This window comes from Camarhynchus parvulus, chromosome 2 (assembly GCF_901933205.1).
Source record: "Camarhynchus parvulus chromosome 2, STF_HiC, whole genome shotgun sequence".
Taxonomy (NCBI): Eukaryota; Metazoa; Chordata; class Aves; order Passeriformes; family Thraupidae; genus Camarhynchus; species Camarhynchus parvulus.
Genome location: NC_044572.1, coordinates 48,192,020 through 48,215,784, shown reverse-complemented (window position 1 = coordinate 48,215,784; position 23,765 = coordinate 48,192,020). Strand labels below are relative to the sequence as shown.

The window sequence follows — 23,765 nt, the reverse complement described above, 5'->3', positions numbered from 1 at the left end:
AAATCAGTCTGTGCAGAACCACTTTTAATATTATGTTTTGAAAATAGTGCAGACTGGCTGTTCTTGCCCTACCCTTTCCACTGGAAGATTTAAGGAATCTACACCCATTATTTCTTTTTACTCCGTGCTTCATGTCCTGTGGTGAGTGTGAACGGCACTTGAAAATCAAGACTGTAGCAAAAAATTACCTCCCCAGTGAGCTGATAAGGGAAAGAGCAGCACAATGTCAACAAATTCTTGCTTTATATTTTAAATCTGGAGGGTTTTAAGGCAGTTTTGTGAATTAATTTAATTTAGACAGAACAAAAAATTAAGGTTTCAATCCCATATCTGTGTTACAGTTATGCAAGCAACTGTATTGCAAAGGCATAGAAAATTTCTGCAGGCAATTTTATCAGTTTATTAGTTTTGAATGTTCAGCAAGCACTCCAAAGGAGGACAATTTAGAGAGAATCATGCTGTGGTAAATACTCAAAGTTTTCAATAAGAATTCTTTCAGAATAGAGTCTGATGAGCCTAGGATGTTTTATAGCCACTTTTCCAAGAGAGAATTTAAAGGAAAGCTGAATCTCTGTTAAAAAGTCCATGAGTGGGTGCTGTTAATAACTCCAGTAGGTTGGGGATGATTGCACATGACTTGCAGCTTTGTTTATTCACTGAATATTAGATGACGTGGCATAAATCCAAAGGGAAACAATTAGTATTCATGTGCTGAGAAACAAAGCAGAGCTGGTTCTTTTACTTCTAAACTCTCAGAGGAGTGACCAAGGAGCAGATTTATGAAAGAGCTGAAAGTCACAGAAATGAGACTTAAGTTCACCAAACCAAAATCACACTCTTAGGCATTTTCCCCCACTTCAGCCATGTCTAAGTTCTGTAAGCACCTTTGTTTTATCCAGAAGGTGTTTAGAGCAGAATTCATAACCACAGAGAGGAGATCAGGCTTTACCACCCCAGCCCTGGGCAACAAGGTCTTGGTCCCTGGACCCCCTGACTTTCTCACCCAGGAAGTCTCTTAATGGCTGCTTACATGGAAGGACCAGGCTTAAGAGGGAACCTTGCCTCCAGTTTGGCTTTGTGTTACGATCTCAGAGTGGCAGATAGTGATGGTCTGAATATTCTGGGTGAGAAAAGGCTCTCTGTGCTACCATTTTGTGTACAAATGGTACACAAAATGCTCCCACCATTTTGCTGTTGTCTTCAAGAGGGACCTCTAGGAAGTGTCTCAGGGAGATGGATCCCATGTAGACACCAGAGCACCTTCAGGCAGAGATTCATTCTCCCCTCCATTATTTCCACATGCCTAGCTTGAGGCAGCTGTACATTTTAGCTGATCTCATAAATAAGTGTAATGGCTGCACTGGAAGTGCATCCTGAAGAGTTTTATTCTCTGCTTGAGTTGTATACATTTCTGAACAGAAGATTTTGGATTTCATTGTGGAGCCAAGCACCAGGCATTTGCGTGCCTAACACATTTACTGAACACATTTGCCTTAATGTGCTTTCACTAAAAAGAAAAGAAATATGTTCATTTAAGATCGGCACATCATTTGAGGTCATCTATTAATTGTTCATTACTCAATTGATACAAAAAGAAAACCTAAAATAAAAAAAAAGCTCTCACAAATGCAGCTATCATCAAATGCACAGAAATCCTACAAGAGCTCAAAGAGAAAGGTAACATATGGGTAAGGCTGGAAAAGCTAATTTTAACATGATTTAGTTCAGTGAAGAACACATCCTGATTTAAAATGTGGTTTTATTCTTATCTCACATTGGTTATACTTAGTTATTTTTCTGAAGATTGATTCTCACTTTTAGCAATTATTAAGGCATGCTATTTTGCAAGTAAGTGAGGCATTTTTACTAAATTTGATGCCTTTTCTTTGGTAACTAGAAGAAAGTATATTAGCGTTCTGATTTAGGGCAAATTTAGGGAGGAAATTTCTGAAGGGGTCCCTCTAGAAAACAAATTCAAGCCACCCTTCCCCCACCCAGTTCAGGAGACAAAAAATCTCCTTTGAGAAAAATGGGAAAAAACCTGTGTATTTAACAAGCAAAGTATTCACAAGCTTAAAAAAATTAAATAATAAAACCTCTTGCTGTTCTGAAGAGATGGCAAATTCAGGAAGTCCTTGTTGTGGGGTGTAGCTCGGCTCAGTCTCTTACCCACACTGGAAAATGCCACATCCTGGACCCCAAGGGCCACAGGTGGGAGCTTCTCTTGTTTTTCTGGATTTTCAGTCTAAAGCAGGGCTGATCAGTTCCAGGAAACAGAAAAGCCACAGTGCAGGGAACTTCACTGCCTCAGCTAGCTACAAAAAACTAACTAAAATGCAAAGGAGAGGTTCGTCCCATTGTCCATGCTGCAGACAACACAGTCCAGAAGCAGGATGTGGAGGAGTAAGTGCAGTTTCTGATAACAAACTCCACGCTGCTTTCCCCCACTTTGCTCTCAGAACCTCTCTAAAACTGGTGCAGAACTTAATATCCAGCATAAACAGAACAGATGATTGGGGATACAAGCATCATAAAGTCACCCGAGGACAATTAGGTAACATAAATGTCAGACTGTATTCTATTAGAAAAAGGCAGATAATACTTTTTGTTTCTAAGGGGATTCCTTTCTATTCATGATTTGGGTAAAGCTAATTTGGATGGAAATATCAATCATATATAATATGCAAAAACTTGATTACTTTAAGCAAATAAATACAATTACATGGAATACTTTGAATAATAACAACAAATTTCTTGAATTATATTTTGAAGTTAAAACTCTTTGAATAAGGACTTCTTTGTAGTCATATGTCCTTCAAGACATCTAGAATCAGAGGAGGTTAACTCCTCCCCTTCAAGGTTTGTCATTAGGTTGTAAATTCTCTTCAACCCAAGGTTTCAATGCCCAATCAACTTGTCAAGTTCTAATGGTCCTTGTATTGTATTAAGCTTTTCATGCAGAAAAAAGCATATAATTTATTCCTTCAGCAAATCCCACGCACCAAATCATGGGAGGTGATTTCACCTATTACACTGACTGGACTTCTGTGACTGACAGCAAATACAGACATTGTCCTCGGTGTGATTTACAAGGATTTTGTAAATAACTCTAACCTGCAATATACATTTTCATGGCAATATTCAGGACAGAAGCAATAAACACATTTTAGTAGAAAACATTCATGACAGTGGGCCCAGTTGCATGCCTTTTCTTGAAGCCACTGTTGTTTTATTCTGTCTTTTCATACCAAGGCAGAAAAAGAGACCAGCAAGCATACATTTTAGTTTCTTTGTTAACCTACTCATAACTTAGTCCAGAAATGGGTCAGTTAATGCTCTTTCATTCTGCTTAAGATATTTTTCTGATACGTGAAGCAAAATAATTCTCTATCAATGTTTATAAGGCTGGTTTTCCTCAAGGCTCTTTATCTTGTCATATCACTCAGCCAAGGCTAATATGTGTGACAGAAAGTAGGACACAGATCCCCAAAGAGGGACAAAGAAATGAAATGACAAATAAGCTGGAAAAGATGTGGGGTCATTTCCCTTTCAGCCTCAGTGAAATACCTTGCTTTATGAGTCAGCATTGAAGATATAGTTTGCAATGACATAAATAGTTTGCAATAACAAATATAGTCAGATGAATATCAGACACTGGCAGAATGTATTTTGTTACCTCAGTTAAGCAAGGCAGGAACAAACAGGACTGATTGATCTGAGAAACCAGAGTTGAAAACCATAAACCCAGGGGATGAATCCATGTTTTTGTTACCTAATCAATCAGCCAGAACACCAGGCCATTGTGCAACACAGGCAGAATCACCTCACAAAGGCTGAAAAACAGCAGTTTGAGATCAGCTTAGGAAACCCTCCTATGTACAGAGACACCTTTCCCAGCCACAGCAATAAACACTTTCTAGAGCCTGAGAAAGCAAACAAGAGGCTCATTGTGCTGCAGCCTTCTATTCAACAGTATTGATGGCCAGTCCAATTGGCAAGAGAACATCCCTGTTTTGATTTCAGACTAGATGAACAGGTCATAAAGTCAGAGTAGTTCAGAAAACACACTTCAGCTTGTACTTTGAGACCTGACTGCCCTTGCACCTGAAGAATCTCACTCTGATTTTGCTTGTTTTCTCTTTATGGCAATGAAAGTAATCTGATTTTTACCAGGTTTACTCCACTTTTTCCTAAGTATAAATAAGATTAAGGTGTGTTTGGAAGCATTTATGCTGGGTACAAATAAAGCTCCTTCCAGTGCAGGGGCAGCAGAACCTAAAGCTCTCTCGGAGCTCATGTTTAAACATTTCACCCAAATACATATATCTTCATGTAACCGCAGTTTTAACCTTGTTTTATAACAGCAGCCATTTTTTAAGGAAATGGGGAAAGCTAATTAATTTATATTGCAATGAATTATCAGAGATGATTTTTCTCTACCCCTCCCCCCTAGTTAAAACAAATGTTGAGGGAGGAATAAGTAAAATTTTGCAGGTGGAAACAGTACAGATACTCTCGCTTCGTGATTCTCTCCCTGCCATTTTCAGATGAGTACATTTGCTTTCCAGGAGAGTTTTAAAGTCATCAGTTCTAATGAAAATGACAGGTAAATTGAGCCTGATCATGGGAAGCAAATGGCAGTGTATTCCAGGGGGAGGCTGGGTCAGGTAGAATTGTTCATGCTAATCCAGGCAGCCAGTCAAAGTCTGAACAACATACAGGGCATGAGGTCCTGCACTGGAAGCCTGCTGAAGATGACAGTAGTGTGACATCCAGCCCTACAAACCAATATCCTTTTGCACCGAAATCTTGTCAGCACTCTCCATTCCTGAATTTCTTCATCTCTAGATAGGAATGATCAATACCTGTCCCCTGGGATATCACAAAGCTCAGCTGTCCAGTGTTTGTAAAGCATTCTGACAGTCCCAGATGGAAGCTGCTCCATGGAGAGTCACCTCTACCTCCCTGATGCTGCTACACTTTTTAATCCACCCTTTTATCAACTGGTATTTCATGCACTCTCCCTTGCAGACGAAGCAGTGAGCGAACAGAAATGACAAAGTGCGCTTCCAAACTTCCCTCCCACTCACCTCTCCTCCATCTGTTGGAGAGAGAGATTTTATTTGCTGCAGAACTGCTGTCTGGCTAAAAATGTGAGCACTTTTTACAGCATGATCCCACTCTCTCCTCCACACACACCCACTGCCCAAGTGCTTCATTTTGAAATATGACATTGCTTCTTAGCTAATCCCCTGTGTAAGAAGAGGCTTCTACAGCCCATTTTATTAGGTGATGACTAAAAAGCTGCTGTAGAATCCCACATGGTGTTCACTGCTGATCACCTCCACCCTACCTATTAGGAACGGAAAGAAACAGAGGATATCCGACAATAAAGACTATTTTTCTTCCTCTTCTCCCTGTCACAAACAGTCCAATTCAGTCTTATGCCTCATTATTTCCAAATTTTGAGGTTTAATCCTGAGTCTTATAGCAAATTGGTATTTATCTTTAATACCTAGCTCCTGGAAGGAAGTGCTCACTTCAAATTTTCTGTTTCTTTTAAAGAAAGCAGTAAGTCAAGTATTCCTGGATAGGAAGGAAAACTAGGTTTGGCTGAAGACAGCTGAAAAGACTCAGGAAATAAAGGTATATACAAAAATATCAAACTTCAATAAACACACAATGAAATCCTGTGGCTTTAAGTCCGCAACTGTGCAACAATTCTAAATTGTGGATCTGGCAATATGAGGAGTGGGGGGAAGTTTGTGGTCATGGAATACAAAATTGTCCACCATGTGTAATTAAGCAGAATATCAAAACCTGTTTTCAGACAGTATTTTAGTCCAGATTCCAAGGTCTGGTATTGAGATGGTGCTGAAAGAAAAAACACAAAATAAATTAGACAAAAAAGAGAGACATTGTCTAATTTATCACTGAGGTGAAACCTCTTAACTTCAAAAACTTTCCAACTCCATTCTTACTCTGGATATTGTGTCTTTCATAAAGAGAAAGGTTTGTATGTTTTCGGACTTTTTTCAGTTTTCATGGTGAAAGGAAATATTTTTCCTCTGAGTACCTATAGTGGTCTATCTATCAATCAAACTAGGTAGACACATAATTTTATTCCACATTTTCAGGTAATTATTTTGTAATCTTTGCAGAACAAGTTACAAAATGGGGGTGTCTGTGATGTCCAGGCATTAGAAAGGCAAGTTACTTTTTGGTGGAAGAGCCTTGTTAAGATTTAGGGCTTGAACATTTCAATGATCTCAGACTTAGGGGAGAAGGATGTACTACTACAACAGACAAAAAGAATGCAGAATTTACAGGCCACAAGGACATTTTGAAAAACTCCCACGATAAGGAAAAAACGAACAAGCCAACTCAATCAACTTTGCTGAAGTCAGCTCTGAGTGAGAAAAGGTAATTCTGGCAGGGGGAGTTCATGACCACTGACTCAAGAAACCCACTGACTGAAGAGAAAAATTGAGCATGTGGACTAATCAGCATAAGAAGAGAGGGACTCAACCAATAGAAGACAGAATGCTAATTAGTAAGAGAGCTGTGTAATTTGAAGCAAGTGAACATTAATGCCTTTGTTTGCTAAAATGTATAAATAGTGAAAAGTTTTCACAGCCACTGTGATGGCTTTGTGGATTTGCCACCCAGCACCCAGTTTTGTGCAGAACAATAAATAAATACCTCAACTCTGCATGTGGAATGACATCGTGCATGCTGGGTTAAAGAACTGTATTTTGGGACAACATTTGGAAGATAAGCATCAGACAAGACAAGGCATTTTCTCTTCTTTCGTGCCCCAGTTTGGTTAGAAGGAATATGGGGATGGAGATCCGTACTACAACTTTGAACCTGTAAAGATTGTGTTCCTTTTTGTATAAGGACACAACTTCTTCAGATTGTCCTCTAGCAATTTCAATCAATAGGCTTCAGTCAGACAAGCAGATGCATCACTGTTTCCAATTAGAGGCCAAGGCTAAATTACAAGGTGATGAGTTCCTATTAAAAACCCTTTATACCTAGAAGAAAATGTTCTTCATTTGGGGAATGGTGACTAGTCCCAAGTGGTGACTGCAGCCTTGGACAAAATTCAATCAATCTGACAGCTGCTCAAGAGAGTTATAGCTCCTGCCAGACAAAGGGGATTGTCTAACCTAGGTCCTCAAAAGGGGGAAGTTCAGCATGTTTTTCTTGCCCATTCACAAGCCACAAGAACTTCAGAAAGATCCTCCAGCAAAAAACAGATGGAGTTAGCAATTTATGAACTAGGCAACACAAAGTGGGCAAGGTGAGGCCATAAAGAAGGGCTCGTGTCTTTAGGCAAGTGATGGAAATAGGAAAAAAATCCCCATTCCATATCAATATTCACTGATCAGTAAAAAACAGTAACCTAATTTTAATTCACAATGCAAAACATATTCCACACAACAACCAAAACCTTTTCTTCGCCCCTGCAACCAGACTGCTGCACAGAGCTATAAATACCCCAGCTCACAGGTACAGTTCATTGTACTACAAGTTTATTCCATTTTTAAACATCAGACTCCTCCAGCAAAAGTAAAGACTGGTGACAAAATGTGAATGTAGCATCAGGAAATTCCTTCCTATTAGCTGGTGTTTAATCTTGTCTGAGTAACACTGGCTTGAACAGCAGAGACATTCAAAGTGATGGGGTCAAGAAAAAGTGAGAGTTATCCAGGCATGTTATTTACAGAGACAAGCAGAGCAACTTGGAAACTGGTTTTTGGCACTTACTTATTTATTTCAGCTTGATCGTTCTGTTCTTTATACAGGTCTCTATCCAAGAGTTCCTTGTTAACTGCTCAAAGTGCATCTTTTAGGGAAACTTGAACATGTTCTATCTAGCAACTGCAGAAAACATGATTCTGCATTATTTGTTAAAACAAAGTATTTAAGTGCTTTATATCTGCCCAATAATCATGGTTCAAATACATTCAATAACACTGCTAACTTACTCCAGTGAAAGGCTATCATACAAGATTGCAAAGCACCAGCTGCCCTAAGATCTCCCAATTCTAAAACTGATGGAGTTATGTGAGCAATGTTAGTATCTGCATTTAAGGGACACAAGAGCAGGAATAGCCTCATTGGCATGGGGATGGCCATCAGTATGGGAATGAGGCAGAATTCCTTACATTGAAGGTAATGTCAGTTTGACCTTGACACTACACAGCAGCAGACTGACTGGGGGAAGGAAAGGGCTTCAGAAGAAAATGTGTGGGATTAACAACTGGCCAGTATCAAACCCAAGATACTGGTCTGCACTACGCTTGGTTTGACCCTGTACCTCTATTATCTGCCCATAACTGCCATATTTTGACAAACACAGTATCTCAGCATATCACCTACCCTGCAAGTCCAACCAGGATCCAGAAAATAGGCAGCTCTTTCTCATCATCTTCTTCAGTTCAGTAAAGCACTCCCTGAGGTTCATCCATACCATGGGCATCTTCATAAAACAGTTACTAGCTCCTGAATCAGTGTTCTCCCAGGGAATAGGAAATCCAGGCTTAACTCCATATCCACCTATCACTTAACAGTGATGAGCCTGGCTGGGGGCTGCTGGTAATCCCACCTCCTCTGGAGCTGTTTCACTGCACAATGAATTCAGCAGTCATTTATCAAAGAAAGGGTACTCAACTCTGCCCTGGAAATCAAGCACCACCAGTACTGCAGGTGCAGGTCCCTTTCCAAGATCTTTCACGTGTAGGACTGCTGTGCTGGCACCTGCAACTCAAATGCATGCATTCCCTTCCTGAATGGGTTCCACTTCCACCCTCTCTCTGGGTCCAAAATATCCTGAATTAGGCACCTTCAGCAGCAGCTGCAGTGAATGTTTTCTAGGCAATTTGGCATCCAACGGCTCAGAGCACCCTCCTGGGAGGGCTGAGTTTGAAACCTGGCCGTCTCAGCAGCCTAGAGAAGTACTCCAGCCACTTAGCTGTTACATAAGTATCCATCATCACCTATTCCTCCAAGCAAAATTTTCTGTCTCCTGGTGAAAGTGAAGAACTCTGATCTATTCTTTTGACAGGGAGATGCCTGAAGGTTTCCACACTTCAGACACTCCTTCACCCGGACTTCCCCAGTCAAAGCTCCAGTGATACCGAGGCTCTGCAACTCACCTGTATTCGGCAGTTTCCTTTCTGCACGTCTTCTGACATCTGAAACACCATTTTAGATCACAAGCACCTTTCAGCTCAGTGTTCTCTGCTCTGTAAACCATGAGGTAATCAACTTTTTCCATAGAAATTAGGCACCTGAATTATTCTGCTTCAGCATCTTGTCAAGCTATTCTGTGTTCAAGGGCTCTTCTAGATTTGCAGAGCCTGTCCATAACTACTATTAATGCAGTACAAGACCAGCTAATCCTACAATGCATAGGATTCCATTCCCCACCACACCACCTCTTAGAGAGAGATATATAGCACTGAACTCATGTAATGTAGCTTCAGTGAAGATCTACTCACTCCTTCACAAGAGAGAATTGCAAGGATTTACTTCCACGAGACCTAATGAAAACTATTTTAGGGTATCACTATTATTTATTTGAGAATTTTGACATTTGCAGAATGTTGAAGAGGCAACATAATTCTGTCAATTGTTTGCCAGAGCTTCAGTGCTGGTTTACATAGGACAGTTTAGACACCAATTGATCAGAAGACCATTGAAAGTAACTTCTAACTGTCTATGACCATTATTTAAATCACTAGCAACTACACCTTTAAACCATGAAACTCTGTGTGTGGCCTAAGCAGAAGATGGGCTGTAGGAAGGTAAGAATCTCCTACCAATCTCTTTCCAAAGAAATTGCAACTATTTCCATAGACCAAGCAGTACAGAATGACCATACAGGCTTCCAAGACACTGTAACCCATCCTCTTGCAACAAGGCAGGATGAACACAGCAAAGAGCATGAACACACACTACCTGTGCACATGCACATACCATGCTCAGACGGCAGGCTGAAAACAGTTACAGAAATCCATGTCAGAAAACTGAAATAAATGTTCTAATTCTCAGAATACTTATGTGTAATGGTTATTAACTCAACAATTCAACTACTTTGGTGTTTAGGTATCTGGCCTTTAAGTATTTCACACTGATGCTGAGTATGTACACAGCCAGAAACGCTGGTGTATGAATGTAGTTATGAAAATTACAAAATAAAGTATGCAAAGTCTTCCATTCCCCACCACACCACCTCTTAGACAGAGCATTAGGGAAGATGCTCAAAAATTCTGCCATCTGCCACATCAAGATAAAGAGCAGGGGTGTTGCCTGGTACTTTGCTAACAGAAAGATGTGCCATAAATCTAATACCAAGGTGTCTCTGGGTCTTGCTGTGGAAGTGTAGATGTGAAGATTTTAATGAAAACTGAATTACAGAATAGTTTGGATTGGAAGGGACTTCAAAGATCATGTTGTTCCAACCCCCCTGCCATAGATAGGGACACCTTACACTAGGCCAGCTTACTCAGAGTCCCATCCAACCTGGCCTTGAACACTGCCAGGGATGGGGCATCCACAGCTTCTCTGGGCAACCTGTTCCAGTGCCTTATCACCCTCACAGCAAAGAATTTCTTTTTAATCTCTAATCTAAACGTACTCTCTCTCAGTTAAAAGCATTTCCCCCTTGTCCTATACATGTCCTTGTAAAAAGTCCCTCTCCAGCTCTCTTGTAGGACACCTTCAGGTAGTAGAAGATACTCTAAGGGGTCTCTGGAGCCTTCTCTTCTCCATGCTGAACTCTCTCAGGCTTGTTTTCACATGGGGGATGCTCCAGGCCTCCCATCATCTTCATGTCACTTCTCTGGACTCATTCTAGCAGGTCTACATTCTTCCTGTGTTGATCAACAATAACCATTTCAGAGACATTCAAAGTGATAGGGTCAGATACAGATACAGTAATGTGTCCCTATCGATCATATTTTTGTTACCACTTTGTTATTGCTGGTTCTATTTTTTTAGCTCTTCTTTTCTGTATTTAACTTTCTAAATGCTCCAACAAAAAAGGCTGAAGCTCAGTAGCAACAGCTGTGGTCCCTTTCATGCAAGGAAGGGTGCTTCCTAATTGGTTTTCAGCAAATACTGTCACAGGGGTTTCTGGCAGGAAAACCTTTTGATTCATTTACAGAGATAAGAGATTTTCTTTCTTCCTATGTTTTCAGTAAGTACAGAGGTAAAAGGCTTCCCTTTAGGAATGACAGCAAATGCTTAAAAATGGCAAGTGTTTAAATTATTTGCTGAGTCAGAGTTTGTAACAGCTGACTTTTAGGCAAGTGTTTTGGAATAAAACTGTGGGCAGTGTAATGAAAAAATGCTTTTAAGAGAAATAAAGGGAAAAGGTGAAAAGTACACATCATTTACCACACAGTTCTTTGTATTAATATGAGGTTCAAGGAAGCAAGAGATTTTTTTCCTTGGGGAGTGTGAAATTTGGAGACCTGTCATGTTTAGGACCACACACCCCATCTTCCAACTGCAGCAAAGTTTGTTCTTCTGTTTCATTTAGGTGTAATTTTTATATCACCAGGGAGAGAGATTTTAAGTCACCAGCTTCTGAGCTTTTGAAGCCTTTTCAAAATTCTTTTCAACACGGCTTAGACAGGCAGAAGTGGGTGGATTAGCTCGACAGCCTGCATCCACTGCTTAGTTCCAAGGTTTCAGTGCAATATGCATCTCACACATACCAAGGCACCTGTCATGGGTCTTAAGCCCTTTGAGTCATAGGTGTTAGCTGGTGCCAGAACACTAGGGCTTCCACCAGAGGTGAGAAAGATTTTTTTTAAAAAATAAGGAAAAAAACAGAACCAAAAAATCCCAAAACCCAAGGGTATATTATATATAAGCAAACTCATTTTGATAATGTAATATGTAAAAAGGATTAATGCACTGAGATTGCTATTATCTGAAGAGACTGCCATGGAAAAGGAAGATTCATGTTTATTTATGGAGACCAGCATAGGGGAAAAAACCCTTAAAGCAGTGACCTTGGTCTGGAGATCCAAGTAGACTTGCCATCTCTGCTTGAACATTACTGAAATCTTGACCTAATCCATCCCTGAAACTGTGAGCTCTGAAATTTGAATGGCCATTATTTTTGTCTAGCAGTCAGTATTTCATATGTTATTGAAATAACTTCCATCTGGGAGTGCTGATTCAAAGTCAGAGAAAAACCACTGGGTTGCATGGAACCACAGGTCCCTGAGATTAAGTTCTTGGCAACTTCTGTTGTTATTTCTTTTTCTTTGTTTCCCTTTTGCTTGGTATTTTGTGATAATGTTTGTTTTTTCATAAAGAGAAAGAAAAAGTATAGTAATTCAATCTTTAAAATGTGGCTGGCAAGGATTTTGAAATTGTAACTGTCCTTAAAAAGTTTATGTAGTGTTTACTGCCACAAACGTAAACAGTGAAGCTGGGAAACTAATCAGGAAAGTTTCTGCAAAATGCCCATCATTACAAAAAACAAAGCCAAACAATTTACATTAATGATCCAGCTTTCTTAATTCTTGACTTCTATACAGTGAAGTGACTTGCATTACATTTCATCAGTCTATGTTTCCAAACTATCTTCTAAATCCTTGCTTAACGAATAAGACTTCTTTAAGAAGAAATACCTGGAAGGAGACTTTTACAATGCAATAGAAAATTATTACTGCTGCCCACATAGCTCCATTCTACAGCAGCATTTCATTTTTTACCCATGTAAAATGTCCCATTTCCACAACACTGAGCATAATAACAAGTGATTAAGTTGGTTTTTTTTAAAGGTAATTATTGAAGCAATTTGTTATGTATACAAAGACGAACCCTTTTAAGGGCAAAATATTCCAACAACTAAATAATACTCTAATTATGTTTAACACACAAGTGTTTTAATTGAAAAGGTTGCTAAAGGAGACTACATGTTGTGGTTTAAACCCAGCCAGCAACTAATTACCACACAGCTGCTCACTCACCCTCCAACCTTCCCTGTGGGATGGGGAGGAGAATTAGAAGAAAAGGTAAAACCTGTGGCTTGAGATAAGAACAGTTTAATAACTGAAATTAAGACAAATGCAGTAATAATGACAATAATAATAATAATAATAATTTCAATGAAAAAGGAGGTAAAAAAGAGAGGGTGGAATAAAACCCAAGAAAAACAGCAATGCACAACACAACTGCTCACTCCCCTGACTGATGCTCAGCCCCTACCCAGCAGTGATCAGCCTCTTCTGTCCACCTCCTCCCAGTTTGTGTGCTGAGAAGATGTTTTAGGCTATGGAATGTCCCTTTGGCCAGCTGGGGTCAGCTGTCCTGGCCATGCTCCCTCTCAGCTTCTTGTGCACCTGCTCTCTAGCAGAGCCTGGGAAACCGGAAAGTCCTTGACCTATGGTAAGCACTGCTCAGCAACAGCCAAAACATCAGTGTGCTGTCAACATTGTTCTCATCCTAAACTCAAATACACAGCACTGTAGCACCTATTAAGAAGAAAATTAACTCTATTCCAGCCAAAACCAGGACACTACAGTATCCTGGACACCCTGAGATTCCATCAGAATGAAGTGACACTCTGGACCCAATTTACAAACCTCACTCATGCAGGCACATACGGCTTTCAGAAAGCATTCAAAAAATCAGACAAGATCAAGCGATTTAAAAAATTTTACAGGTTTTATAAAAAAATTATACATTACAAAAATGTATCAAAACTCCCCTTATAATTAAAACTTACAAAGCATTTAAAATGAGTAACATTCTTTAAAATTAGGATTATCCATTTTTTCAATAGGTAAAGGTAGACGTTTATATCAAAACTTTATCAAATAAAAGACAACCTCTAGCTCTCATACCTATTTAATCAGAAGAATATACACTGTCAGAAATATGAATGTTTATAGAGATTTCTTGTCTATAAAAATAGAAAAGAGGGATACTGTGAATATCTCACCTGAAGACTCAAGAAGTTCTAAACATACCAAGACTCTTAAAATCAGAGAAATTATCAATCTGTTTTTCTGAGGATTCCAGCTCAGAAGAATGATGATGCAAGGAAGAAGAAAAAAATGACTGAGTGGAAAAACACCCCTGAGATAAATCAGAACATTAACATTTTTTTCTACTTGCTTGTTTCTTTGGCTTTTGTTACTTTTAAGCTATCACATAGGTTTGAAAGGAAATTGGTCCACTCATAGGTTTTAACAATTACATTATCATAACACAGGTAATTATTCTGACACAATACAAGCAATAAAAAAACCCCAAAATAAAACACAGCATAAGTTGCTCTTTTTCTTCAGACTCTTCCGATTTTTGATCCCACCCCTCTATTTTTAAAAATTTCTTTTCATTCCAAACATAGATTATTAAGAGGATAAAATAGTCATCTGGAATAATTTTTCAAATTATAGTTTCCTACGTCTTCCTTTTTTCCTTGAGAGTTTTTTATGGACAAGTTCTTTAAAAGCCATAATTTCATCTTCCACTTCATTTTCCAAGTCTTCATCATGCACCAAGCCTATATTAAAAACAATAAATTAATGCAGAATGGAAAACCTCAACACCTTTTTTCTCTTAACAGTACGACAAGCTATGTCACTGCTATTTTACATGTCAGCAATATACCTTCATATGTGCATAATCATGTTTGAGAAGTATTTAGCTTAATATGATGATATGCTCAAGAGTTCTGCAATGAAGCAGACTACTAAGCCACTTGCTGCACTAGTAATTAATTTTCACACTGAAAATCTGTTTCCATTGTTATTTCCTTTGACTTTTCTAAGAAGTCTGTCTCAAGATTCAGTTTCAGCAGACACTACATTTCCTTGCTGACTTCCAAGACAGACTACAAGGTTCCTTTTGAGACTACAAGAGTACACCCTCTCCTATTAACTGTATCTGCTGGAATAGGAAGAGGCAACCCAAGGCTTTATCACAACGAATTTTTTCTAAAATTGAGCTACTTTAATGCTTTACATACAGTCTATTTTGTAAGTCTAACCACTTCACTGCTGCCAACTGTTGCAATCCCACCACCTAAATATATGTTTAAACATGAACATTAAGGGAGGCACAATGAAGTCTTAAACTTGCCCTCAGAGATCTGTGATGCAATAGACTGCATCAATGTATGCTACTTTTTTGCATGAAACCAAGAGAAATGGAAGTGAAAATAAAAGAAACAAATACAAGCATCCTTTATCAGGCTGGGATCCTGAAGGCCAGGAAGAAGTCTTGCTCCACTCTGGCCACCCTGCATCCAACTGCTCTGTTTTGAAGAGCCAATGAGGGAAAGCCTGGTTATCTCATGTTTTCCAGAGTGCCCCCATGGGAGTGCCTCTCAAAGGTCAGTGAATATCCACAGTGCTGCTGAGTGGGAACTGAAGTGATGCTTAGAGACCACTACTGAACAGCAGTGGGTACAGAAAGCTGTGCAATTTTAAAACATACCTTCTTCTGCTATCCTGTGAGAGTCCATTTGCTTCAGCCACTTATGAGCGTCATCAAGGGTGTCAACCAATTTTTTGGCATGTCTGGTTATTACTTCTTCAGCTGAAATGGAGCACAGTTAACATTCTGTGAGAACACTTAGCTGAGAAATGGACAGCAGCTAAAAGTCAAGCACAAAATGAAGTTACACAGAGCCATCTGGGATGACAATGCTGCAAACTAAGAAGTTATGGTCACCAGGATAATTCACTAATGTGGATGAAGATGATGTATGTATTACTCCCCATTCTAATCAACATTACTAGCACTATCAGAACAGAGGTTCTACATCCTTGTGCTGCCCCTTTTGAGTTACATCTGAATCCTGAAAACATCCTACTTTATTTTTGGGTTATAAAGTTCCTGACTCTCATTATCTCTCTGAAATTATATGAACCAAAACAGAACATGGACCTAAAATGGTGCAGTCTTTGCTGAACTGCACCATTAAGAGCCTGAAAAATGTCCCTTATAAAGAGAGGGAAAAGTAGTCTCAGAAAAAAATAATTTCTCTCTATACATTTTCACTGAGTAGAATAACAAGGTAACATTCATCAAGCAGGTGTAGCAACTAAATCCACTATTACCTAATTAAGCCTACTATATCCATCTTATTCATCACTATCATGGTTCACTGAGCAGGAGGTCAAGTAAACAATAAGCTAAACTTCATGGACTTCATCCATATGTGAAACTTGCCACCAGGAGTAGGATAAAGCTTACACATGAAGAGCACAACCTAACATTCAGTTACAAATTTAACATATTTCACTGATCAGAGCTGATGAACGTATCAAGTACTACAGTTTTTCACTACTGTCAGACATCAAAGGCAAAATGACAGCTTGACAGGATTGGTGGATTTCTACCAGTGAAGCCAGTAACAATGTTAAGATTTAAGCTGTCACTCTCCCAAAGCAAGTATACTAAACAATTTTGCTTCTAAGGCCACTCATTCACTAATTCAATTTTGCTTGCAAAAATCAGCATAGAATAATGCTTTAAGCATATAAGGGGGTTGGGAGGGAATCTAATATCAAAATACGTATCTCAAGCACCATAAATTACTAAACTTTTTAATACCAGTGTTGCCTTTGAGTGACACACCACAGATTTGTGGTTAAGTATCTACTTTTGCTCAGCCCTAGCAAAATTATCAGTTCAAGGGCAGAATAATCAGAGAAATCCTTAGTCAAAAACTCCAAGTATTCCTACCCGGCTACCCCTGCATATCCAAATTACTGTGGCTAGAAGTAAATAGGAAACAGTAGAAACAATAAAAAAAATAGTAAAGATGACCTGTCAGTAAAACTGCAAAGTTGCTGAAAAACTGTGTAGGTTCAGAGAACATAGTAAAGTGAGTTCTACATAGTCATGATGTACTATCTATAAAAATTCACTACTATTCACTTTTCTTCTACTATGTAATTCATTAAGTTGGAAGAGTTTAGAATGTATTTTGAATATTTCCAGCTCTCTCAGTTCCTCTTTTCATCAGCTACCTGAAATACCTGGAAAAACCTTTCTCTTGACCACATTAAGATTTGCAAATGGAGCTTTGCCAGGTCTAGCAGTTTGGCCAAAAAATGACATATTAAACTGTATAAAGAAAACTGTAAAGGTCCTACCTCTAGCCCAGGCTTTTTTCTCGTAGATTTCCTCTACTGCATCTGAAATTTTTTTAATATTCTCTTTGATTTTCCTCTGGCGTAAGTTGGAACCTTCTTTATATGCTAAATGGTCTCGGGTGTAATCCCTTCCTGTAATGGCCCCCACTACTTCCAGTCCATCATGTATTATTGGATCTATGTTTCTTCTGAAAAACTCAGCATAGTGTCTGTAGGCAGCATGGTTATTTGTGTGTTCTTCTGTGTTTCTGTGATCCATATAGGCCTCACTGGCCACAGAAATTGCATTTCCTTCTGCGTGCAACTTTTCTTCCCCACTGCTCTCAGTCGGTGTCAGAGGCTCCGAAGTGTCTGACTCCATGCCCTCTGACCGGCTGAAATAGTTCTCAGAGCTTTGCATGAATCTGACCCCACAGAGGTCACACTGGGTTTGGTCAATATCTGCTCTTTTGAATATCTCTGATAAAAATTCCTCTTCTTTCATTGCAACAGGATGAACTCTGGAGCGGGCCTTCCTTTTCCACTTCACATACAGGGAAATTAAATGGAACACACGATACAGCTGGCGTCGAGCTGATGCTTTCTGCTCTTGCTTCTGTTGCTTGCTGAGTGCAATGACTTCCAGGGGATCCTTTTGGTCCTCTAAGCAATGAACCTCTTCAAACTCCTCTTCTAGCTCATCAGCATATTCCATTTCATCCAAAGAGGTTACAAACCTGTCAAGGTTTACGCGTTCATACTGGATACCCCGTATGGGTGGATGCCCCTGAGTGTAGGCAGTGTCCCACTTCCAGCAGCAGTCAACCAAGTGCTCTTCATCTCGCTCTGTCAGCAGGTCTTGCAGGCTTGCAGCAACTTCTCTCACCTGCGTAGCATCACCCACTCGCTCCACGACACTCAGCAATCTTTCAGGTACTTTAGAGGGAGTGTCTTTTCTCATTGATTCCAGCATGGCCTTGATTTCAGGAAAGAGTTGGCGCAAGCGGGATCTATCTTTAGAACTCTGCACCTGGTCAGCATTCAGTAACATCACCAAGCACAGCACTACTGTCCGCTCAGCCTCCCCTGAAGTTATGCAGACGGGATCCCTGAACGCATCCAGGAGGACGTCGAACCTCCCATGAACACCACACAAGACTTCTGCTAGATAACAGAGATGAGATCTGAAATAGTATACAGCTGCATTTGTGTCCTGTGGTCTGTACTCCTGTATAATAGAAAATGTGTCTTTAAGTTCTTTGTAATGGTCCTTGTGTCTGAACAAAAACTCCCAGTAATGAAGGAGAGCAATGTAACTCTTTGGAAGGCAGAGAGTAATGTTCTTGGCGAGACGCATCAGGACAGCACAACACAGAATATACTGGAATTCCAGCAACATCACCGTGTTTCCTATGCTTGGAATCAGGTATCTTGTGCATTTCTTGATCAGGACATTCATGAAACGGAAAAAAAATCTTTTACAGTTTTCCGGGTTCTTATGAACATAGAATTGCTCGAGTGAATTTTCAAGAAGCCGAATGAAGCACAAGTGTGTTCTTCCTGCATTTTCGGCATTCTTGTCAGGCAGCAACATACCATGTCTGCCCTCTAGTCCTTTGGTCTTTTCTTCCTGGCCTTTATTCCTGGGGGAACTTTTTGCCTTTGCCAAAGCAAACATTAGCTCTTTGTTATAATTATCCTCTTCTTTAAAAAGAAGTTTCTCAAATTCTTCAGGATATCCTGAAGATAAGATAAAGACCTTCATGACACTTAGCCACAAGTCAGTTGATTCTCTCCTGGCTGCAATGCCTTCCTTATTAAACTTAGATGTGATGTATTTCCTCAACATCTCTCTACAGGGTTTGGAAATAACACTACTGAATTGCAGTATTTCTTTGCATGCTCTTGGGTTCTCAGACAGTATTCTCAAATGAAAATGATTAGGAAAAAACATTCCTAGGAGGGCTTCACATGATGCATTTTTGTCAGGAGCCAAAATGTCCTCAAAGGTTTTGCACTGATTCAGTAACTCTTTAGGGAAAATGCACATGGCTTCCGACAACAGTCCATTTATTGCCACCAGATGCATTTTACACTGAAATATTGTCCTTGCTTCATGACGCAACAAGGGTCTGTGGTAACCCTCACAAGTTTTATCTTCACAGTTCAGTCCTGCAATGAACTTCATACAAATATCAGGGTACTTCTTGCTCAGTAACTCCTCGGTGATAAAGCACAACCTGCTTAACAAGTGCTGCTTCAAAGCTGATTTTACTTTCTCTGTGCTTACTGAGAGATCACCTTTTGCCTTCCTCTCTTTTAGACTTTGCTTGTCTAACAAAAACTTGATAATGGGTTCAGCTTCATTTTGGGACACCTGGCAACTGTCACCTGCTGGGACAATCCCAAAATAGGCAAAGCATAACTTCACCATATCTTTCTCTGCATTGGTGGCTGCTTTCTTCAGACCTCTAACAAGACTCAGAAGAGCCATTAAGCCACGTGTTGCCATGAAGAGGACATTCTGGCTATGAGTGCTGCAGTGACATAACGCAAAGAGAGCTTCGACTGCACCAGCAGAATGATTCAGAGACAGGAACCGACCGTACGCGTCACTCAGCTTCAAGAAGTCTCCTTTCAGAGCTCCCTGCAAAAACACAGCCTCAGCAATGCCAGACTTCTGCCCAGTTTGTTCACAAAGCTCAAGGGCTTCTCTGAGGATGCTCTCCACGTTCCCCAGGTGTGGTTCTGAACCGCGACTCAGCCTGGCGCGAGCTTCAGCAAGCAAGCACGATGCGCGGAACTCTTTCACAGCCGTGAGGTTGGCTGCTTCCAGGGCAAACCCATGCTGTTTCATCAGCTTCGCAGCCTCCTCCTGGCGATCCTTCCTTTTCAGTAAGTCTGCTGTTTGGTGCAAACGTCCACGAGACTTCAGAAACTCAAGCTGATCCTCTATATCCAGTTTTGAGAGGACTTGCATCATTTCCTCAGTCCTGTTCATACTCAGGTACTTTGCAGCTGCTTCCAAATACAGCTGATTTGCTGTACAGGAAAGTTTGGAAGACATTTGTCCTTTTGCATTCAACATATCTTCATATCTAAAATAATAGATACATCAATTTACTTCCACAGATTACAAATCTAGACAAAAAAAGGCACTGCAATAAAAAAAAACACCAACAAAACCATTAAACAAATAGCTTCCCCTAGAAAACCTTCCTACAAAAAAGCCAACTGTTTCGTGTGATATGCCTGTCAGGTGAAAGAGCATCACATCATCTTAAAAGATCTACAGAAAGAAACTAATTACAACATGAGGCTGTCAGAATCAAGAGTATTACAAGTTTTGGTACAAACAAGATCACAAGGTTTACAGCATTAGTGAAGCATTCTCCACACTGTCAAATCAATGTACAAATAATTTTAATACATTTTATCAGTGCTAATCTTCTATTTATAGAAAAATATGAATTTCAGTGAATCCTCCAAAGGTCAATAAATACAATATTCTGTAAAGTTTACATAAACTTGTCAGTTTAGAGAGAATTATTTCAAGCCTGGTGTATGTATCTGCATATACTTTGTAGCTTATTGAATGTCTGAGCAAAACACCTGGTTGCATCTTTCATAACATGCACTTTAGAATATTCAGTAATTAATTATTAAGGGCTGATGTAAAATTATTGAGGTATCCCCTAAGCCAGTTTTGTGAAATATTCTCTCACTCATGCTGAGAATGAGTAACTTTTTCCTGTTGGATTAGTAAATTATCATCAGCTTTCATTATCATCTTTCTCATGAGAAATGTGGTAGTGCAGATTTTTTGTGTTTATGCTGATAAATTTTCATTAATGTTTCAGGGGGATGATTTAAAAACTTGTTTGCTGGTAAAGTGACTGTAATTCTTGAATGTTTTGATTGAACAATTAAAGAAGATTTAATCATTCAAAAAAGCAGTTACCATTACTAAAGGTAATGTAAACAAAGTCAGTAGACAAAACCCTTCTGAAAATTTTTCAGTGAACCATATGCATTATATGGAATTTGGAAATGCAAAAGACAGTTATATTCTAATACCATATTGCAAGACATACCTTTCAACTGCCTTTGCTGCTTCTTCATAGAGCTCTTCCTGACAATACATTTTAATGGCCAGATCAAATTCCTCAATTAGTTCATAACATTCAGATGCTTCTCTGTAGCACTGGCTTTTCTGATAGTAAACTGCAGCATCTTTCATCTGCAATGCAGAAGTCAATAATGAAACTGAAGTGCTGTAAACAGTCAAAACTACATGCATGGAATGAATCTTGTAATTCCATCATGTGTCTCATAAAGAAGTACACTTTAATAAAATGTAATTAAAGTATCTGAATAAAATTAAATATATATTAAAGTAACCATCACTAAAACTGAAGAGGTTGTTTAAAAAAACTTCAAAATATTTGTGTCTGAAAAACTAGAGTATAAAATGAAAGGTATTTTATAAGGTTTTCAAAATAATTTATCCACCCAGCTCTGCCTGTTAGAAAACACTACACATGCTTCTGCTGATTTACAGATTTTTCAGAATGAATAGTATTAAATTAAAACAGTTATGGATGCAGAAAGAGAACACTAACATTATATCTCAAATTTCAAATATTTCTGAACAACCACTTTATATTCTTTTAGTGGAAATATACTGAAAATAAAAATATTACATATTGTTAGCACACTACTTTAACCCTTCCAAGTTTTAAGGTTCCATTTAAATGACTGTTGTCAATGAAGTTTCAGTATCATCAGAGTACTGAATGAAGCAACAGCCTAAGTTTCATTACATCAGTCATTCACTAATTTTTGACTGCAAATGCCTCATAATGACATTTGAGGAAAGCCAAAGAAATAAAGCCAGCCTGCATAATTGCATCATGCTCCACTTCATTTCTCTTCCGCCTCTTCTCTGACAAATTACTCCTTTTGAACAGCCCAGCTTAAAGAGCTTGTTTAGTTTTGCTATTACCATGACACAAAAAGATACATTACTTTCTGAGTAATATGAGAGGAAAAATTCTGTAGGAAAAGGAAAGTGATATGGTGACGATTTAATACCTTTCCTAATTTTTTACACAATTCTGCACAAAGACGGAATTCCTTTGATTGAATCAGACATTTTAGTGATAGCTTTGGTTCTCCACATTCCAAGTAAGTCTTAGCCAATGTCATATATTCCATCTGTTTTTCCCTGTAGAAAGTAAGAGAAAATTACCACTAACATCCAAATGAAGTTTAGGATCATGTGAGCTGTCACTGAATCCAACCAATACTGACATGACACATTATTCTTAATACATTACCTGATGAATTATGATCTTACAATTAATTATATTTTGTGCTGACATTGCTCTGTCCAGAAGTCTGTTCCAAAATATGATAGCTCTGATAGTCAAAAGATTCTTTTGAGTTTTTTTAACTAATATATTACTATACTGTAATATACTATACTGTAATATACTGTACTGTACTACTGTGATTCTGTACTGCTTCTCTTTCCTTAACTTGTTCTTTCCTTTCTGCTCTTTAGCACCAATGTCATTAGAGACACAAGCAAATGTGTTCTCAGCCTATGTTCTGTCTGACCAAACAATCCCAGCCTTCCAAGTATCACTGCAGCATGATCTAGATTGAATTGATGATTCTCAAGCCTGGAGAATCAGAACTGTACAGAGGATTTCATATAGAACACATGAAAATCTTACTTAAGTTTTTACACCAGCATTAATACCTCTATTAAAAAAGAGAATTCAACTTTGGCAGCTTCATTGTGACATATGTTCTGTCAACGTATTCTAATACACCAAATTCCTTCTCAAATTTTATGCAAGCTTTTGACAAGCACAGTGAACTGAGAAAAAGTTTTATCAGTCCCATCAACAATTTCTCTATAATCACGAAATTTTGTGAGCATCCTTATGCTTCTAACCAGGGGCACTAATATAAAGCAGGTAATTAAAAAAGATAAAATCTCAACTAACTCCAGTAATAGCTTTTCTTCAGATCTTCCTTCTTCTCCCTTGTGTGCCAGCTTCCTCTGATCTAGTCATTCCTTTCCCATGCTGCTATCATTGCTAGTTTCTGGTCTCCCAGAACATGAACAGGAACTGATTCAGTTAGGTTTAGATCTTTCTCCATTAAGTTTTTTCCTGTCTTATTTGAGATGACTCCCAAAGAGTTTCCAAGCCTCTTCGGGAAACTGCAAACTCTCTCCCCTGTCAAACTCTTGAGCTATTTTACTAAGCTGAAATCATGAACTATATGATTCATCTCAAAATCTGTTCCTTTAAAACTGTCCTTTGGTTCAGATCTGGTCCTACTTGTTTAGTTTAAAACGACTGTAACATTAATTTTACTCCAAAACTCACTTCTTCCTAGCAGCTTTTCTGCCCCAATGCACACCGCCACTCCCTCTCCTTTGTTGAGTGAACATGCAGTGGGGATTAACATATTCACTCAACAAAGTGAGTTGCCACCAGCACTGCTGATGGCATATGTTCTCCTATCTGTATCTACGGATGTAAAGCCTCTTGACGTAATGCAAATCCTGCTGCTTTCCTCTCATAGAACCAGTAAGCCCTTGCAAGGGCCAATTTCATTTGGACA

General features: G+C 39.0%; 1 protein-coding gene across 3 annotated transcripts in view; it reads right to left on the bottom strand.

Annotated features, from left to right (window-relative positions):
* Window positions 1-13,349: 13,349 nt before the first annotated feature.
* TRANK1 (tetratricopeptide repeat and ankyrin repeat containing 1) overlaps window positions 13,350-23,765 on the bottom strand; it is a 51,392-nt gene continuing 40,976 nt past the window's right edge. For all 3 annotated transcript variants that reach the window (XM_030971634.1, XM_030971632.1, XM_030971633.1), the window contains exons 20-24: window positions 22,218-22,350; window positions 21,218-21,363; window positions 17,145-20,221; window positions 15,478-15,579; window positions 13,350-14,542 (exon numbers count right to left, since the gene is read on the bottom strand). In XM_030971634.1, coding sequence (XP_030827494.1) covers window positions 14,430-14,542; window positions 15,478-15,579; window positions 17,145-20,221; window positions 21,218-21,363; window positions 22,218-22,350 — 3,571 coding nt within the window. In that variant the 3' untranslated portion in view covers window positions 13,350-14,429. The remainder of the gene's footprint in view (window positions 14,543-15,477; window positions 15,580-17,144; window positions 20,222-21,217; window positions 21,364-22,217; window positions 22,351-23,765) is intronic.